The following is a 13,931-nucleotide window of genomic DNA, read 5'->3' as shown; positions in this document are numbered from 1 at the left end:
GATGCACAGCACAGATGCTATGTGTTGCATTTACGTTTTCCAAGACCTGATTCCCTGCAGACGAGGTGCTGTCATGTGGCAGCCTCCCCCAGGGTGCCCCTTTAGCTGCTATTTCGAACCTCCTCTGCTCCGGACCTCCTCGCTGGCCAGATGAGATCCCGCGTGCCGCACTCACGGTGCTCATGTCTCTTCCTATCCCAGTAGATCAGACCAGCTCATCTTTGTTTTCAATGAGGGGTTGCATTGAGGAAGCTCCCTGGGGACTGCCAGGCTTGCGAGCGCGGCCGAGACAGCACGTGTGGAAGCTGGAGAGGACAGTGGGCAAGGAGACCTTCAGGTCGCTGAGGCCCTGGCTGAGATGCTCTGGGCTGCTGAGGTTTTAGGGGTCTCAGCAAATTGGGTTGTCGGTCCCTAAATTATCCAACTACTTGGTTTTCCTTCCCAAATGCTTAGAAACAGAGGAGGAAAAATCAGAAACCAATGCATGTTCTCACTCTAAATGTTGTTGCAGTGCAAGTCAGCAGAGTTACTTGGATTTCCTTGTAAATTAAGGTTTCCTAAATAGTTGTGCTTTCTGGTCATTTTATAAATAGATGCTGTCAAATTCAATAACAGACACTGTCTAGAAGGGATCTTCCTCTAAGCCTGAATGAGAACTTTCATGAGGAGGGATAAGCTGTGAAAGTGTGACCCAAACCACCTCATCTGACTCATGAGCAGGGTGTCGTGTTGCTCTGCGCTCTTGCCACCGTCCCTCCAGCTCGAAGGTGCTTTGCCCTGAGGAGCGGTTTTGCTGCAGGGGGCCGTGCTGAGCTCCAAGCGAGCAGCCCTGTCTCTCGCGCTGCCCCGGTGCTGCTGGCACATCCATGTGGGTGCACGGCCTCCAGGTGGCCTACGCTTGTGCCTGGGGCACCGGGACATGCCACCACCCCTGCCTGCTCTGTGCGTGTGTGCGCATGGTGCTCGCATCCAGTGGAGGTCTAGGGTAGGGTCAGCTCTGCTCCTTGGTGCAGATCCTCTCACTCTTACTCCGGGCTAAGTGGTAAAGAAGCCTGAGGCTCTAGAGGCCCTACTGACACAGCTCTGCCTGAACCTTTCCATGGTGTCTGGAAGAGTGCTGAAGGGTGAGTGTTGTTGTCATGCAGATGACGCGGGTGAAGGTGGCTACCTGCAACCAGTACGCAACGTGCACGGAGTGCCTGGCCGCTGCTGACGCTTACTGTGGGTGGTGCACTATGGAGACCAGGTAGGACGGATAAGTCGCGGCACGGCTCGCTGTGTTCCTTGGCCCGCTGCTCCAGCTGGGAATCATGGGTGCTTTTTGTATTTCCTTGCAATCGCATCGCTGTTAGTCTTTGTCCATTTTTCAACAAATGCATGCAGTGCTTTTAAAAACAGTCAAATCTGGCCTCCCTGCCGGGATGCCTTTCTGAGCCAGGGTTTGACTGTAGCCGTGTTGTTCTGCCCGCAGTCAGCTGTGGTGCAAAGAGCAGCTTGCAGGCACCCGACTCGGGCTGCCAGTGCCTCGGTCAGGGCCATATTTTACCGCTGCAATTGCTTAGGAGCAGGAGACAGCTGGTGTCAGAAATGAGCCTCCACATTTACAAATGGAAGGAGCAAAGCTTCAGAGCTCACTCTGCGGGTGGGGGGAGAGGTGTGAGCACAGGTTTCTCTCGTAGCAACCTCAGCACCTTTATCAGCTCCTGAGCAGGGTTGTTCTCCCTCCTGCAGGTGTTCGCTGCAGCACGAGTGCGCAAACTTCACAGAGGCCAATTTCTGGGCAAGCGCGAGCGGCGGGGTGCAGCAGTGCCCATCTATGACCATCCTGGAGCCCGAAATTAACGTTGACAAGGAGAACCCGGTACGTTTGATACAGGCAACGAATTAATAGCAAGCAGCTAAATCAGCTCATTTTTGTTTTTGCATTGTTAGTATTTTTAACAGTAATTTAATTACATTTATTTAAAGCTTTCATCAAAGCATTTTACCAATCAAAAATAAGATTGAATATGCAAAAATGTCTAATAAGGCCGCCCTGATTTCAGCAGTTTTCTTGGAGGCAGACCCTGCCCCATGACAAAGCGCTCAGTGCCCGCGTCCTGGCAGCGGGAGGGCCGCTCGGGGCAGTGCTGAGATCTGGCAGCCACAGGGCCCCGGGTGCCGCGGGTCCCGGCTGCTTGGGCGGCCGGAGGCGTCGCTTTTCTGCCAGATCCGCTCCTCCACCCTGGGGACCGGCAGCAGGAGGAAACCACCTGCGGGCCGCTCAGTTGCGTCCTCAGCATTGCACGAGCCCTGGTGGCAGGGGGGGCTCTTCCGCGTGTCTGCTCCAGCTGGACGGTTTAGACACTCGAAAGCAGCAACTGTGGTTTGGGGGTTGTTTTTCCCTTTTTGCTTTTTTCCCCTCCTCTTCCTCCTCTGGGGTGCTGTGGGCAGCCGCAGGGCAGTGGGGCAGGGGGGAACGCGTGCAGTGCCCGGGCAGGCACTGCGCTTCCTTCTCGCCCCGATCATCCAGCGATGTCCTTGGCCAGTGTTTAATGCCAGCTGATAACGTGCCAGCCGCGGTTGCTGAAATTCATAGCGACAGAGGTTTTACTGCTGAAGCAAATTTTTGTATGCATATGGCTTTTTGGAGTTCAAAATGTGTAAAAAGGGAGAAAGCAGCTACCAGCAGATGCTGCTGGAGTTGGTAGCCTATAAAAAGCTTGCAAAACACTCTCAGGTTCTCTATAAATTTTTACAGTAATAACAGATTTTCTTTCTGTCTAAATATAGGTTCTGATAATACAAATAAATGGGACAATCCCAAATCTGAATGGAACAAACATATCATGTGATTACGGGAATAATGTCCATACGGTTGCCAGAGTTGCAGGAGATTATCTAAACCAGTTCATTTATTGCAACTTACTTCCACGAGAAAAATATCCAACATTTCCCAACAACCAAGGTATGTAGAAGAAAAAAAACCTACTAACCACTTTTTGGAAAATAGTTTTTCTTTTTCTTTTATTTTATTTTATTTTATTTTATTTTTTTAGTTGTATGTTCAAATAATACATATGGCAGCAGGGAAGTCATTTCTATTTTACAGTCTATGTCAGTTTAGAGGGTGGGAATCCCACCATCTTAACCTGAATTGACAATATTTTCAAATCAATTTTGGTTTCAAATAGTGGAATTCAGAAGCCGGTTCATGTACTTTTTAAGATTTATCTTTTGTTGTCTGGTTAAAAGCTTCCTCTTTAAATTCAGTAAATACCAAAATAAATAAATTTTCACCTGGTGGAAATAACATTGCCATTTTCAGGTGTTCCCATTTAACTTCTTTCCTAAATACGCACTACCATTGAGGAGAAGTCCTGGGAGAAAAACAAACAGGTAGCTAGGGTCAGCTGAGGAGCTGCAGCCCCGTGTACGTAATCCAAAGCCAGGCTGCGACCCGAGCGTTGGCCCCGGTGTCAGCGACTGCCGGGACCGATGGCCCCTCGCGGGGTCCTGTCCTGCACACAGGGAGCTCCTGCAGCTCTGCGGGAGGCCCCTGCGACCTCAGCATGGAGCTGCTGGGACTGACTGGCCGCATGGGAGCCGAGCGGCCCAGCCTTGTACCTCCTCCTGCAAGTTTGGGGCCGCATTCCAGACTCGAGCGCCTGCCACATGCGTCTTTCAAGACTGGAGTGAATGCATTATTGAGGAGGGTTGACTTCAGTAGGAGAGGAATTAGCCAGTCGTTTTGAAAATCCCACTTTTTATAGGCGAGTTTGTAAAGCTGCATTGTTTTTCTCCTCGGCTATCCAAAGAATGGAAGATCATTAACTGTTTTGTATTGTTTGTTACAGCAATGTCCAAATGAATTTCTGGAATCCAATGCGCTGATTTATTGTATATCCCCTGAAAGAGTCATTGTCTCTTGTCCCTGATTCTTTTATGGCAAAATTGCAAAAAGAAAAAAAAAAATGAAGCAACTGGGGGGAGGAGGGCCAGTATGGCAATGTGAAGTGGTCAAAAAAGGCATTTCCACCGTTCTCTGCAAGTTTGTTGTCATGGGGAAAATGAGTGGGGTTTTAAAACATGTTAACTAACTGGTTTTAAATTACCATTTTCCTTTTTTTTTTTTTTTTTTTTTTTTTTTTTTTTTTTGCGGAGGGAGGAGGGAGTGAATATCATTTAGTACCTACTGTAAGCTCAGACAAAAATTAATTCTGCTAATTAACACTTGCACAACACTTCGGAATTTCTGCTGCAAGTCACACTGTTCTTTTCTGGTGAGGACGATGCAAAATGTTGATTTAAGAGTGAAGGGTTTCAAGTCAGGGAGCAGGAGATGGATGGTCTGAGCTCTGAAATGCAACTCGGAGGAAGCCCTAGAGAAAACAAATCATATTTAGATGTTGTTTTCCCAAGAGTCTGTCTTCTCTTCTAAGGCTGGGCACAGATGAGAAACACTCTTGCAATCCAGTGTTTTTTGGCTTGATTCTTGCAGACCATGTGATCGTCAAAACTGCTCTCCGGGTCAACAACAAAAATATCATCTGGGCCAATTTCACCATCTACGATTGCAAAAGGACTGGAAACATTTACCCAAAGCGAGCGTAAGTGATCTTGGCTCCCATGCAGTAGAGCCACCAAAGGTGTTTCCTGGCGAGGGGAGCAGAGCAGGTGACGCTGCGGTGCCCGGTCGGGGCGGGTGGTTGTCCCTCCCGCTCCTTCCAGCGGGCGGTTGGAGCCGTTCAGCCCGACGGGGCACGTGCCGGCGAGGGCCTCGCTGCGCGGGGTTAACCGAGCACGCGCAGGCTGCTGCCAGCAGGATGCTGAGGCCTGGGCAGGATTTGGCAGCAAAGTCGTCCTTGCACTGCCAGGGATTTGCAAGGAAGGGTCCTAGCGGCGTCTCCAGCCATCTGGACATTTTGGATTTTTTTTCCCCGATGCAAATAATATTTTTATATGAAACTTGCTCTGTTAACCCTTAGGATGCTGAACTAATCTCCCTAATTAATCCCTGTGGGAATCCGCAGGCGGTACCTGGGATGGGGTGTTAGGGAAAATTGCATTTACATTTAAGCTAATGTAGATTATTTATAGCATGTCCATTGCCAGCAGGTCGTAGGCGTATGGAAATATCCTCTGGGGCCTGCGGCCTTGTGGAAGCATGTAGGCTGTGCTGTGCCAAGGGCAGGGAGCGCTTCTGGCTGCAGAAGGGTTAGGCAAGATCCAAATTCATGCCTCCTGGTTGCCAATGGGCCCCATGCATCCACCCAGCACTAGAAAGGGTTTCGTCGTCTGTGGTTGCCCCCGACATACTCCAAGAGCCGTTTCTGGCTGGTCGCAGGGGCTGGAAGCCGCCACGCACAAGGTCCTGCGCAGGAGCAGAGCCCGGGGACGGGATGTGTCGGGGATCCCAGCGTACCAGCAGCTCCTGCCTCGGGCTGCAGCCGCGGGATGGCCGGGAGGGCTGGGGCGGGCGAGACGGGCAAGGCCAGTGCACAAGGGCGAGGAGCAGGCACAGAAAGAGCAGCGCGCCTCGGGCTAGAGGGGAGGGGACAGAGATGCTGTGGACATCCCTGCCTCTGCTTAGAACCAGGGAAGTCCTCTGCTCTGCAAGACAGTCCTGCGAGCAAGTTGTGGTCCGTGCTGAGCCGCGTCTCCAGGTGCGGGGCTGAGTGGGAATAGTCACGAGTGCAGGTGAGGGCTCAGGCTCCCCACCACGGGGGCAAGGATCGAACAAGGTGTCCTGATCCCTGTGGTCCCGGGACCTCCGTAAAGCCCCAGAGCAGAATCTTCACAAGGAGTTGGCAGCGCTGGCGCTATGCGCAATCTCACCGGGGATAAACCTCCCTGCCCCCCTGCCCCCTTTTATTTTTTCCATTAAATGGAGACCAAACGTGGTTGCTCTGAATCTCCCTGTGCTCCAGAACCAGGTAGCTATGCCACAGGCACTGTCCCCGTGCTGGCCCTGTGGGGTTTCCGTCCCGATGCTGAGCTGGGGAGCATCATCAGGGCTCGAGTGCCCGACCTCACCCCAGGCAGCTCACAGCCCAAGCAGAGGAATCGCCTCCGCCTTCAGCAGCGGCATTTTCCCTCGGCACCGCTAGACTGAGCACAACGTGTGAAAATGCCTAGCTCTGCCGAGCAGCCAGGGATGTGCCCTGCTCTCATTGCGCCTTTGGCCTTTCAGATGCACCAGCTGCCTCTCAACACGGTGGAAGTGCTACTGGTGCCCCTCGAGCTACGCCTGCGTCTCCAACCACTCGCACTGCGAGGATGCGCTGCAGATGAGAGTAAGACCCCGCGCGCTGCTTTTCGGGGGCTCTTCCCACTTTGCTGTGCTCTTGCTGCTGGTGTTTTCCTTCTTTCCCTGGGGAGCAGGAGCAGACGGCCTTGGCCCTGCAGCTGTGCCTGCACGAGGGCTGGGTGACAGCTCAGGGATGGGGACGTCCGTGTCGCTGCCTTGCTTGTGGCCTTGGGCAGTCTGACGTCTGCAATACAATAGCACACACTGCGTCCCCAGAGCATGCCGATGACGGAGAGCTACAAGGGCCCCTCTGGGTGGTCCTCCCCATGTCCCACGGCTGCAGGGATCTCCAAAATGACGAATAGACCCAGGGGACAGAGATAGGGCCATCCCGCGCTGAGGTCCCTGGGCTGAGCATTGCTTTATCAAGCACATGCAGAGCTCGCAGCGGCTCACAGAGCGCCGTGTGCTGCATCTTGATGCCCTTCTTGCAGATGGAGCAGAGTCCCCTGGCTCTTTAATACGTCCCAGGTCTGGAGGGACGCCTTTACTCCTCCCCATCCTTGTGATGCCTAGATTTAAGTAATAAAATAAATGTAGCGATACTTTACAATTCGTTTAGCTTTCGCTAGGTTGTTGCGGTACGTTCGTAATTGGCTAGAGCAGCACTGGCAGCTCGGCTGCAGGAGAAAATCACCCTTCCAAATTACAGCTCCTAATAACCCCCAGGCTCAGCACGTTCCTGCTTCTGAAATTTAAATTGAAGTTTATTTAAATAAAATTGGCTTTTCAGCAATCAATCTGCTGTAGATCCAAGCCAAGCGTTCGCTCTTGAAGTTGACTATTCCTGCGGCGCTGGTGCTCTGAACTTCACTGGGGCCTGCACGCGTGGCCCCAGTGCAGACCCTGGCTGCATCCCAGCACGTCCCCACGTCCTGCCTGCTCCGTCGGGACGCGTCGCGTGACCCGAGTGCTCTGTGTGGGGGGCAGGTCTGCACAACGCGCTCCAGCTTCCCGACACAGCCCGGCCATGGCCACCCAGTGCTCCGAGCCCTGGGACGCGCTCAGCTGCCTCCCTGCTCTGTGAGCTGTTTCTGAACGGGCTGTGCTTTTGTAGGAATGTCCTCTAACTGTTTGCAATGAACAGCTTACTAGATCACCCTTCACTCTGAGAGTTGTTTAAGTTTCACAAAATATCTGGGTGTTTGTTTTGTTGTCTGCACGGGAGCCGAGCACTCAACAGCCTGGGCTGTCTGTTGTTGGCTGTGAGGGACAGTGACGCCGAAATGCTATAGATGGATAAATGGATGGTGCTCAAAACCGTCCATCAGGGAGTGCCGCATGTCCCCCTCTCAGGGCACTGTCCAGAGGGGACAGTGATGGCACTGTGGGCTGTTGCCACCAGACCTGTGTTTCCCAGTGTGACAGAGCTCCAGGGCAGAGCTTGTGCTTCAGGAGAGACACATGTCCACATGTCTGTGCTGTGGTGACAGCATGACCGAGGCACTTCACTGATCTCCTGCCCACCTCTGTGTGCCACGAGTCCCAACACAACCGCTGCTCCGGGCTGCGTGCGGGACAAGGCATAGCTCGTGCTAGAAAGAAGCCAACACCTCAGCTTGAAGAAGAGACAGGTCTGCAGAGCAGAGGTTGATCTGCAAGTTGTCACCCTCAGGAGAGCAGCCGAGTGGCAGGGAATGGCAGCAGGAGCCACAGCAGACTGATCCTTAATCAATGTTTTTAGTCACTGCTGGTACACAGTGTGTTTCTCATTAGGTCTAAGGACAAAGCTTGCATGATATGAGGCTGTTTAAAAAGGGCTTACATTACTGGATTGACTTTGTACTGTGGTACAAAGAGCTTCTGGGCTGTGGGCAGGCAACTACTGACACCAGGAGGGCCCTTCTGTGTGAAGGGAGAGGGCTGCTGTCATGGCCGGGGTCTCCAGGAGCCTGGCATGGCACACACAAGCATCACTAGGTCTTGCTATGTGCTGCTTCCATCTGCCCTTGCATGGTGTGAAAACCCAAGGGTGGAAGCTGGAGTTGCCCTTTGTGGCAGAGATAACTGCCCACTTTTCCCTGCTTTCCCTCTTTTCCTCCTCTGATCATCTCGCACTCTCCAGAGTGGTGATTGAGCTGGATGGCGCACCTGGCTCGGGCACGTTCCTGCCTTATCTCCATGCGCCTTTTTAACATTTGCGGAACAGGGTGCTGTGTTGTCCTCTACCCCAGGGCGAGCTTTATGTAAAGCAGCATTTTCAGGGTGCTTCTGAACACTGCTTTGCTGGGAAGCAGCATCACACCGGCTTCCTTGGGAGCACATTAAACATTTGGACCCTTCTCCCTGACCCAGGCATGAGTGATCTAATCAGCTGGAAAGCTCTATTTCTAGCTGCAGATGAGCAGCAGGAGGAAGGACAGCGAGACGACGAGTTAATCAGTCCTCTAAAGTGTATTTATCTAGCGAGCTGCTGTGACATGCAAGGACACCCCAGGCCACAGGAGTGCCTGCATGCGTTTCCAGTCGTGCTCTGCTGGTTTTGTTTAACCCTTCTGGTTCTCCCAGAGGAGATGGGGCTGGAATCTCCCACCCTTGCTTTGCTTTGTTGTTTCACTTCCCTTATCATGTGCATCGCTCTGCTATTTAATCTCCTTGCTCAGGCAGCACCGACAGTGCTTGGTTACGATCAGTGTCCTGATAAGGAGTGAAGCGTATTTTCCACAGTCAAACAAGCACTGCCAGATATTTCCCTGGCCCCCGGCTGTGTTTTGGGGGAGGCAAGGTAGGAAGATGGTGCTCGGTGCGGGATGTGCCAGCCGCGCACGTCGGTGGCAGCCCAGACCTCCCGGGAGCGCGGAGGCATTGGCAGTCACACCAGGACAACCTTCAGCCCAAGCAAGAAGAAAGTCTTGCCTGCTGCCAATTGTTCTGCATAACAGGCCAAATATTTTGTTGCCGTTCACCCAGTGGCTCTCCTGTCAAAGGCATTAGTGTAGATGCACTCCGCGGCCATAGGGAATCAGGCTCCATTTTTGCTGGGGTTTTGCAAGGTAATTTACATCTTGTGAGTCAACAGGACGGACTTGTCATGCAGATGGATTCTGAGTCAGCTCCAGTAGCTGAGGCATCAATCTGAAGTGAGAACAAAAGTCGGGGGACAGATGACCTTTTAAAATCATTTTTCAGCTTCATTTAGGCCTCTCATTTCTGCTGCCCTGCAGCCGCAGTCCCCCCCGCAGCCCTGCAGACCGTTGTCCCTGTTCTCCGCACACAGGCGTGCGCACAACCGCGCGCTCCTCCGAGAGCAGCGTGCAGAGGGTGCACAGCGAGAACAACTCCTCTGCTGGGGCACGCTGCAATGCGACGCGCGCTGCGATGCGCTGCAATGCAATGTGCGCTGCGCGCTGCAGCGCAATGCGATGCACTGTGCTGTGATGTGGGAAGCACCGTCGCCTGCAGAAAGGGGGACACAGCGGCAGATTTGCCCTTGCACCAAGCAGCACCTCCTCTTACTGCCGCTTCAGCCCTTGTCTAGTGTTTCAGTGTGTGCTGAGCCGCGCGCAGGGGTCTGCTCCTCATTTGGCGTGCACTGATTCCAGGGGAGAAGAGTGAAAAGGCCAGGCCTGACAGTGCGATCATTCAGAGAGCCAAGACGCCCAGTCTCCAGGTGCGGGTGCCCTTTGGGGTGCGAGGGAGATGCTCATCCATCGCTCCGGAGCCCTAGCCCAGGTGCCGGGGAGCCCCGCTCCGCGATGGCTGTGGAGCCCCGTCCCGGCAGCCTGGCCGCCGTGTTGCGGGTATCCCGCAGCCAGCAGGGGCTGTGCCCCGTGAGCCGGTGCCTTTGGTCTGGGCGCGAGGCCGGCGCCTCGGCAGGAGGCTTGTGCTGGGCTGCTTCTCTGTGCATCATGGTGTGAAATATGTGTTATCGTTAGGCCCTGTGTTTCTGCATGGAGGAAGTTGAGTGTGCACCCTGCTAACCCCTCTTCCTTCTCTGGGTTTGCAAATAACAGGAGAAGATCGATTGCCCACGGATTGTGCCTACCTCCTTAGAGCCGGTGCCCACGGGAGCATCCCAGGACATCATAATTGCTCTGGCTAACGCCACCTTCTCCAAGGTAAAGGACCCCTGGAAGAGCAGAGCGGTGGCCGCGAGGCAGCCGGAGCTTGTGCAGGAGCTGAGCCGGGGCACAGCCAGCAGGCCAGGAAGCGGCTGGGGGGTTACAGACAAGTCCATTTCTGCCTCAGGAACGAGGGGATGGGTCTCATCCTGCTTTAGATGAGCAACTGAAATAACTGTATTAGCAAGAGCTACACCCCATGGCAAGTGTGCCTTTATGGCCAAGCCGAAGGGAAGCATTGTTGGTGCCCAGACATCCTTCGGAGAGCTCCTGCGCTCCAGGACAGGCCTTCTGCATCCCAGGAACAGGGAGGCTTATACACCTTGCGAAACAGCCACTAGAACCAAGTGCAGTTCCCATTTTACTTGTCTGCTCCCAGCTGCGGAGCGCGCAGGGCTATCGCCAGGGTCCTTGGTGGAGCTGCAGCGACCCGGCCTGTGTCCTCAGGGAGAGCAAGGGATGCTCTTAGAAATGATAGTGTGAACAAAGATGAGGGCCAGCCCTGCAGGCAGCGTCCCTTGCACTAGCTCAGCGGTGGCTTAGGGCACAGCAAGGACACGTGTTCTCATTTAACTTCTGCTGGCTGCTGCTGAGCTCTTTTTTTTTTTTGTGGAAAAGCCCTTTCTGTGAAATTTTCTGGCATGTGAATTGTCGTAGGACAAGCAGTGGGCGCGGACCTCAAATGCTGCCTCTGCGACGTGTTTCACACCAGGAGAAACCAGAGGAATTTAGTGCAGGAATCTGGGCACTGGGAAAATATTTGGCTAAGCTCTGGTGTTTGTAGGAAGCTGCCCTGTGTCATTTTGGGTCAAGTCCTCGCAGAGGTCTGGTCTGCAGTGCCCGGGGGCTGCCCGGAGCGGCAGAGCTGGGGTGCTGGTCACAGAGCCCGTGGCGCTGGGGGCAGGACGGGCTGCGGGACCGCGTCCCCGCGCGCGTCCGCGCGGCCCCCCAGCCTGCCCCGCCTGGGCCCGTTTCCTGCAGGCGCCCTGGCCTCTGTAAACAAGGATGTGCCCCGCCATAATCAGCAAAAAGGGCGAGAAATTGCTCTTCCTCTGTGGATGTTGGAGGTGCCTGAAGAGGAAGCGATGCCGCATGTAACCTGATAGGAAATGAAGTCAACAGGAAAGTGGCGGGGGCACCTCCATTCCCAGAGGGAGGCTTCAAGAATATCTTGCAATCCAACTTCCTCCTTCCCACCAGCTGCAAAACCCTCCTGGAGCCCTGGGGCCGGGTCCATCCATCCCCGCTGCCCGGGAGGCTCCGGGAGCGGCGCCCGGCACCGCCGCGAGCGCCACGCGGGCCAGTGCTGCGCGGCCGCACGGCAGCGCCGGAGTCCAGAATGGAAGTTCTTGGGTGCAAATGATTCACAGCAAAAGACTCGGGTTTCTGTCTTAGTGCCACATGTGTGCTGTGAGTCAGCAACTCTGTGCCAGCAATCTGATGTTTTCTTTCATGTGCTTTTCCTTTTTCTTTTTTTTTTTTTGTTTTCTTTTTGGTGAGATCTGTCAGGTCTTAAAGTTGGCTTAGAACTCAGTAATGGCGAGGCAGCGAGCGGAGCCGCTTGGAGCGGGTTTTGCCCTGCAGGCCGGAGCAGGGCCCTGGGCAGGCTGGGTATCGCCCTGCGCTCGCGCGCTGTCCGTGCAGGAGCGCTGCTGGAGCGGAACCTTCCCGGCACGGCTGCTGCGTGCAGCAGAGCGCGGTTAGTCTGGAAAGGATCCCCTTGACCATTTGCAGTGTTGGGTTCTGGTGTCATATTTATACTTGAGCCATCCTTCAGATATGCACAGGACAAACAAGCTGAGATGCAGCGCCAATTTTATCTATTGACTCATTGGGAAACTGCACTAAAAACGAGATGTCTGTACCCATCCCACCCTGTGTCTCGCCAGGAGACGGCTCTGGAGTGCCACTTGGGAGCGGAGCGGACGTTCGAGGCGCGCTGGGTGAACTCCTCGGCCGTCCAGTGCAGCCACGTGCTGGTGAGTGTGCGGCGCGCCGGGGCGCAGCGGGGCCGCGATGCCGCCCGCGAGGCTCCGCGGGGCCGGCCCGGCGGCGCCTCCGCCCCCGCGGCCTCCCCTGCAGCTGGAGCAGCTTTTGTGGGGCTGCTCGTTCCTCTTCGCCCCCGCTGTGAGTTGTGTTGGTGGCTTCAGCCCTGCTCTGCGGGGGTCTGTGGAAAGAGCTGCTTGTTTGGCTTTGTAAATGGAAACACTCCAATAAAACAAAGCAAAGAATTGTCACCTTATTTTCCTGGGAAAAAAAGCTCTTTTTTCCTGTCACTTTTTTTTCCTGGAAAGGATTTTGGTCTGTGGAAAAGCCCAGATGCTCACCAAGGAATGAAGTGTGGTTACTGCAGGACTAGTCACTCCTCTGAAATGCCAGCAAACGCCTGGGCTCTGCCGTAGGGAATATTTAAAGCAGCAGCTGGAGAGGAGGGTTGAAGGAGCTGGAGGTAGCAGGACTTCCCCATTGCATCGCCCAAGGAATTGCCTGTTGTGACTGAGCACTAAAACTTCACAGTCCAGGGTGTCAATTTATTTCTTTCATTCCTGCTAAAATCCCAGCATACTAGGGCTCTGTCCTCCTCCTTTTGCCGAGTGCCTGAGCGATTGAGGACAGGAGTCACTGTGTCCCTCCCTGCGCTGACGATGGGCGGGTGACTCGTGCGCCGCGCTGGCAGGACCGAGCCCGGCGGTGGGGAGCTGCTCTGGTGCACACCCAGCCCGGGCCTTCGTTAACTTCATCGTTTGTGTTTTGCTGCAGCTCCACACATCAGAGAAAAGCCAACTCTTCCCCATAAGCCTTCAGCTGAAGGATCAACCAGACAGATTTATTGACAGCCCAGAGACAATGACAGGTTTGAGCTGAAAACATTCTCATTCTGCTCTCACGTGGTCAGCTTCATGGGTGCCTGTGCCCGGCGAGGTTTGTTGCCTCGGGCTGGAGCACGGCACGGCCGCGGCGCGCACGGCTCTGCCCATCCTTCAGGAACACGTGCACGGGCAGATTTGCATGGGCGGATTTGCACGGGTGGATTTGCATGGGCAGATTTGCACGGGTGGATGCACGGACTGGTCGGTTTACATGGGCAGACACACGGATGGGTGGACTTGCACGGGCAGACGTGCACGCGTGCAGAAGCGTGCTCAGGACCCGGCATCCCACACCGGGTCCTGTCGGGTTCAGCTCCCACGCCGAGCCCGCGCGGCGGCCGAGCGTCCTGACTCCCCGAGCGCCCCGTGCCAGCAGCGGCGCAGTGTCCCCAGGGTCAGCAGAGGAATTTTTCCCTACGCAGATAAGGAATAAGACAGCATGGGGGAAGGGCTCCATACGAGCATGGCCTCCAGGTTCAGCACTCAGTAGAAACTGGGGGTTTTTCTGCTCCTGTGCCAAGGAAGCAATAAACCCTGCAAACACCACTCGCCTGTCCTACTCCCTATCTCTGGGAAGAGCGCGTGGGTTCCTATAAAAGCCCCTGCTGCCTGGGCAGAGGGAGCGGCGAAGGAGAACGCGGGACAAGAGCCTCCAGGAGAAGGGGCTGGGGGACGCCGAGCCCAGGCCGCAGCCGCGTGGGGCCCTGGTGG

At 54.7% G+C, this 13,931-nt stretch overlaps 1 protein-coding gene across 1 annotated transcript in view; it reads left to right on the top strand.

The window, feature by feature from the left end:
- The window catches only part of PLXND1 (plexin D1), a 68,074-nt gene that overhangs the window by 14,746 nt on the left and 39,397 nt on the right, over nt 1–13,931 (top strand). The window contains exons 4-11 of the mRNA XM_088534606.1: nt 1,146–1,246; nt 1,732–1,861; nt 2,773–2,947; nt 4,481–4,589; nt 6,173–6,275; nt 10,243–10,347; nt 12,240–12,329; nt 13,111–13,204. Of these exons, the coding sequence (XP_088390732.1) occupies nt 1,146–1,246; nt 1,732–1,861; nt 2,773–2,947; nt 4,481–4,589; nt 6,173–6,275; nt 10,243–10,347; nt 12,240–12,329; nt 13,111–13,204 (907 nt within the window). The remainder of the gene's footprint in view (nt 1–1,145; nt 1,247–1,731; nt 1,862–2,772; nt 2,948–4,480; nt 4,590–6,172; nt 6,276–10,242; nt 10,348–12,239; nt 12,330–13,110; nt 13,205–13,931) is intronic.

Source organism: Tinamus guttatus, unplaced genomic scaffold (assembly GCF_059628265.1).
Source record: "Tinamus guttatus ecotype Peru unplaced genomic scaffold, ASM5962826v1 Tinamus_guttatus_pri_ptg000580l, whole genome shotgun sequence".
In the NCBI taxonomy this organism is placed as follows: domain Eukaryota; kingdom Metazoa; phylum Chordata; class Aves; order Tinamiformes; family Tinamidae; genus Tinamus; species Tinamus guttatus.
The sequence above is the reverse complement of the archived record's forward strand: the minus strand, read 5'-3'. Positions and strand labels throughout refer to the sequence as shown.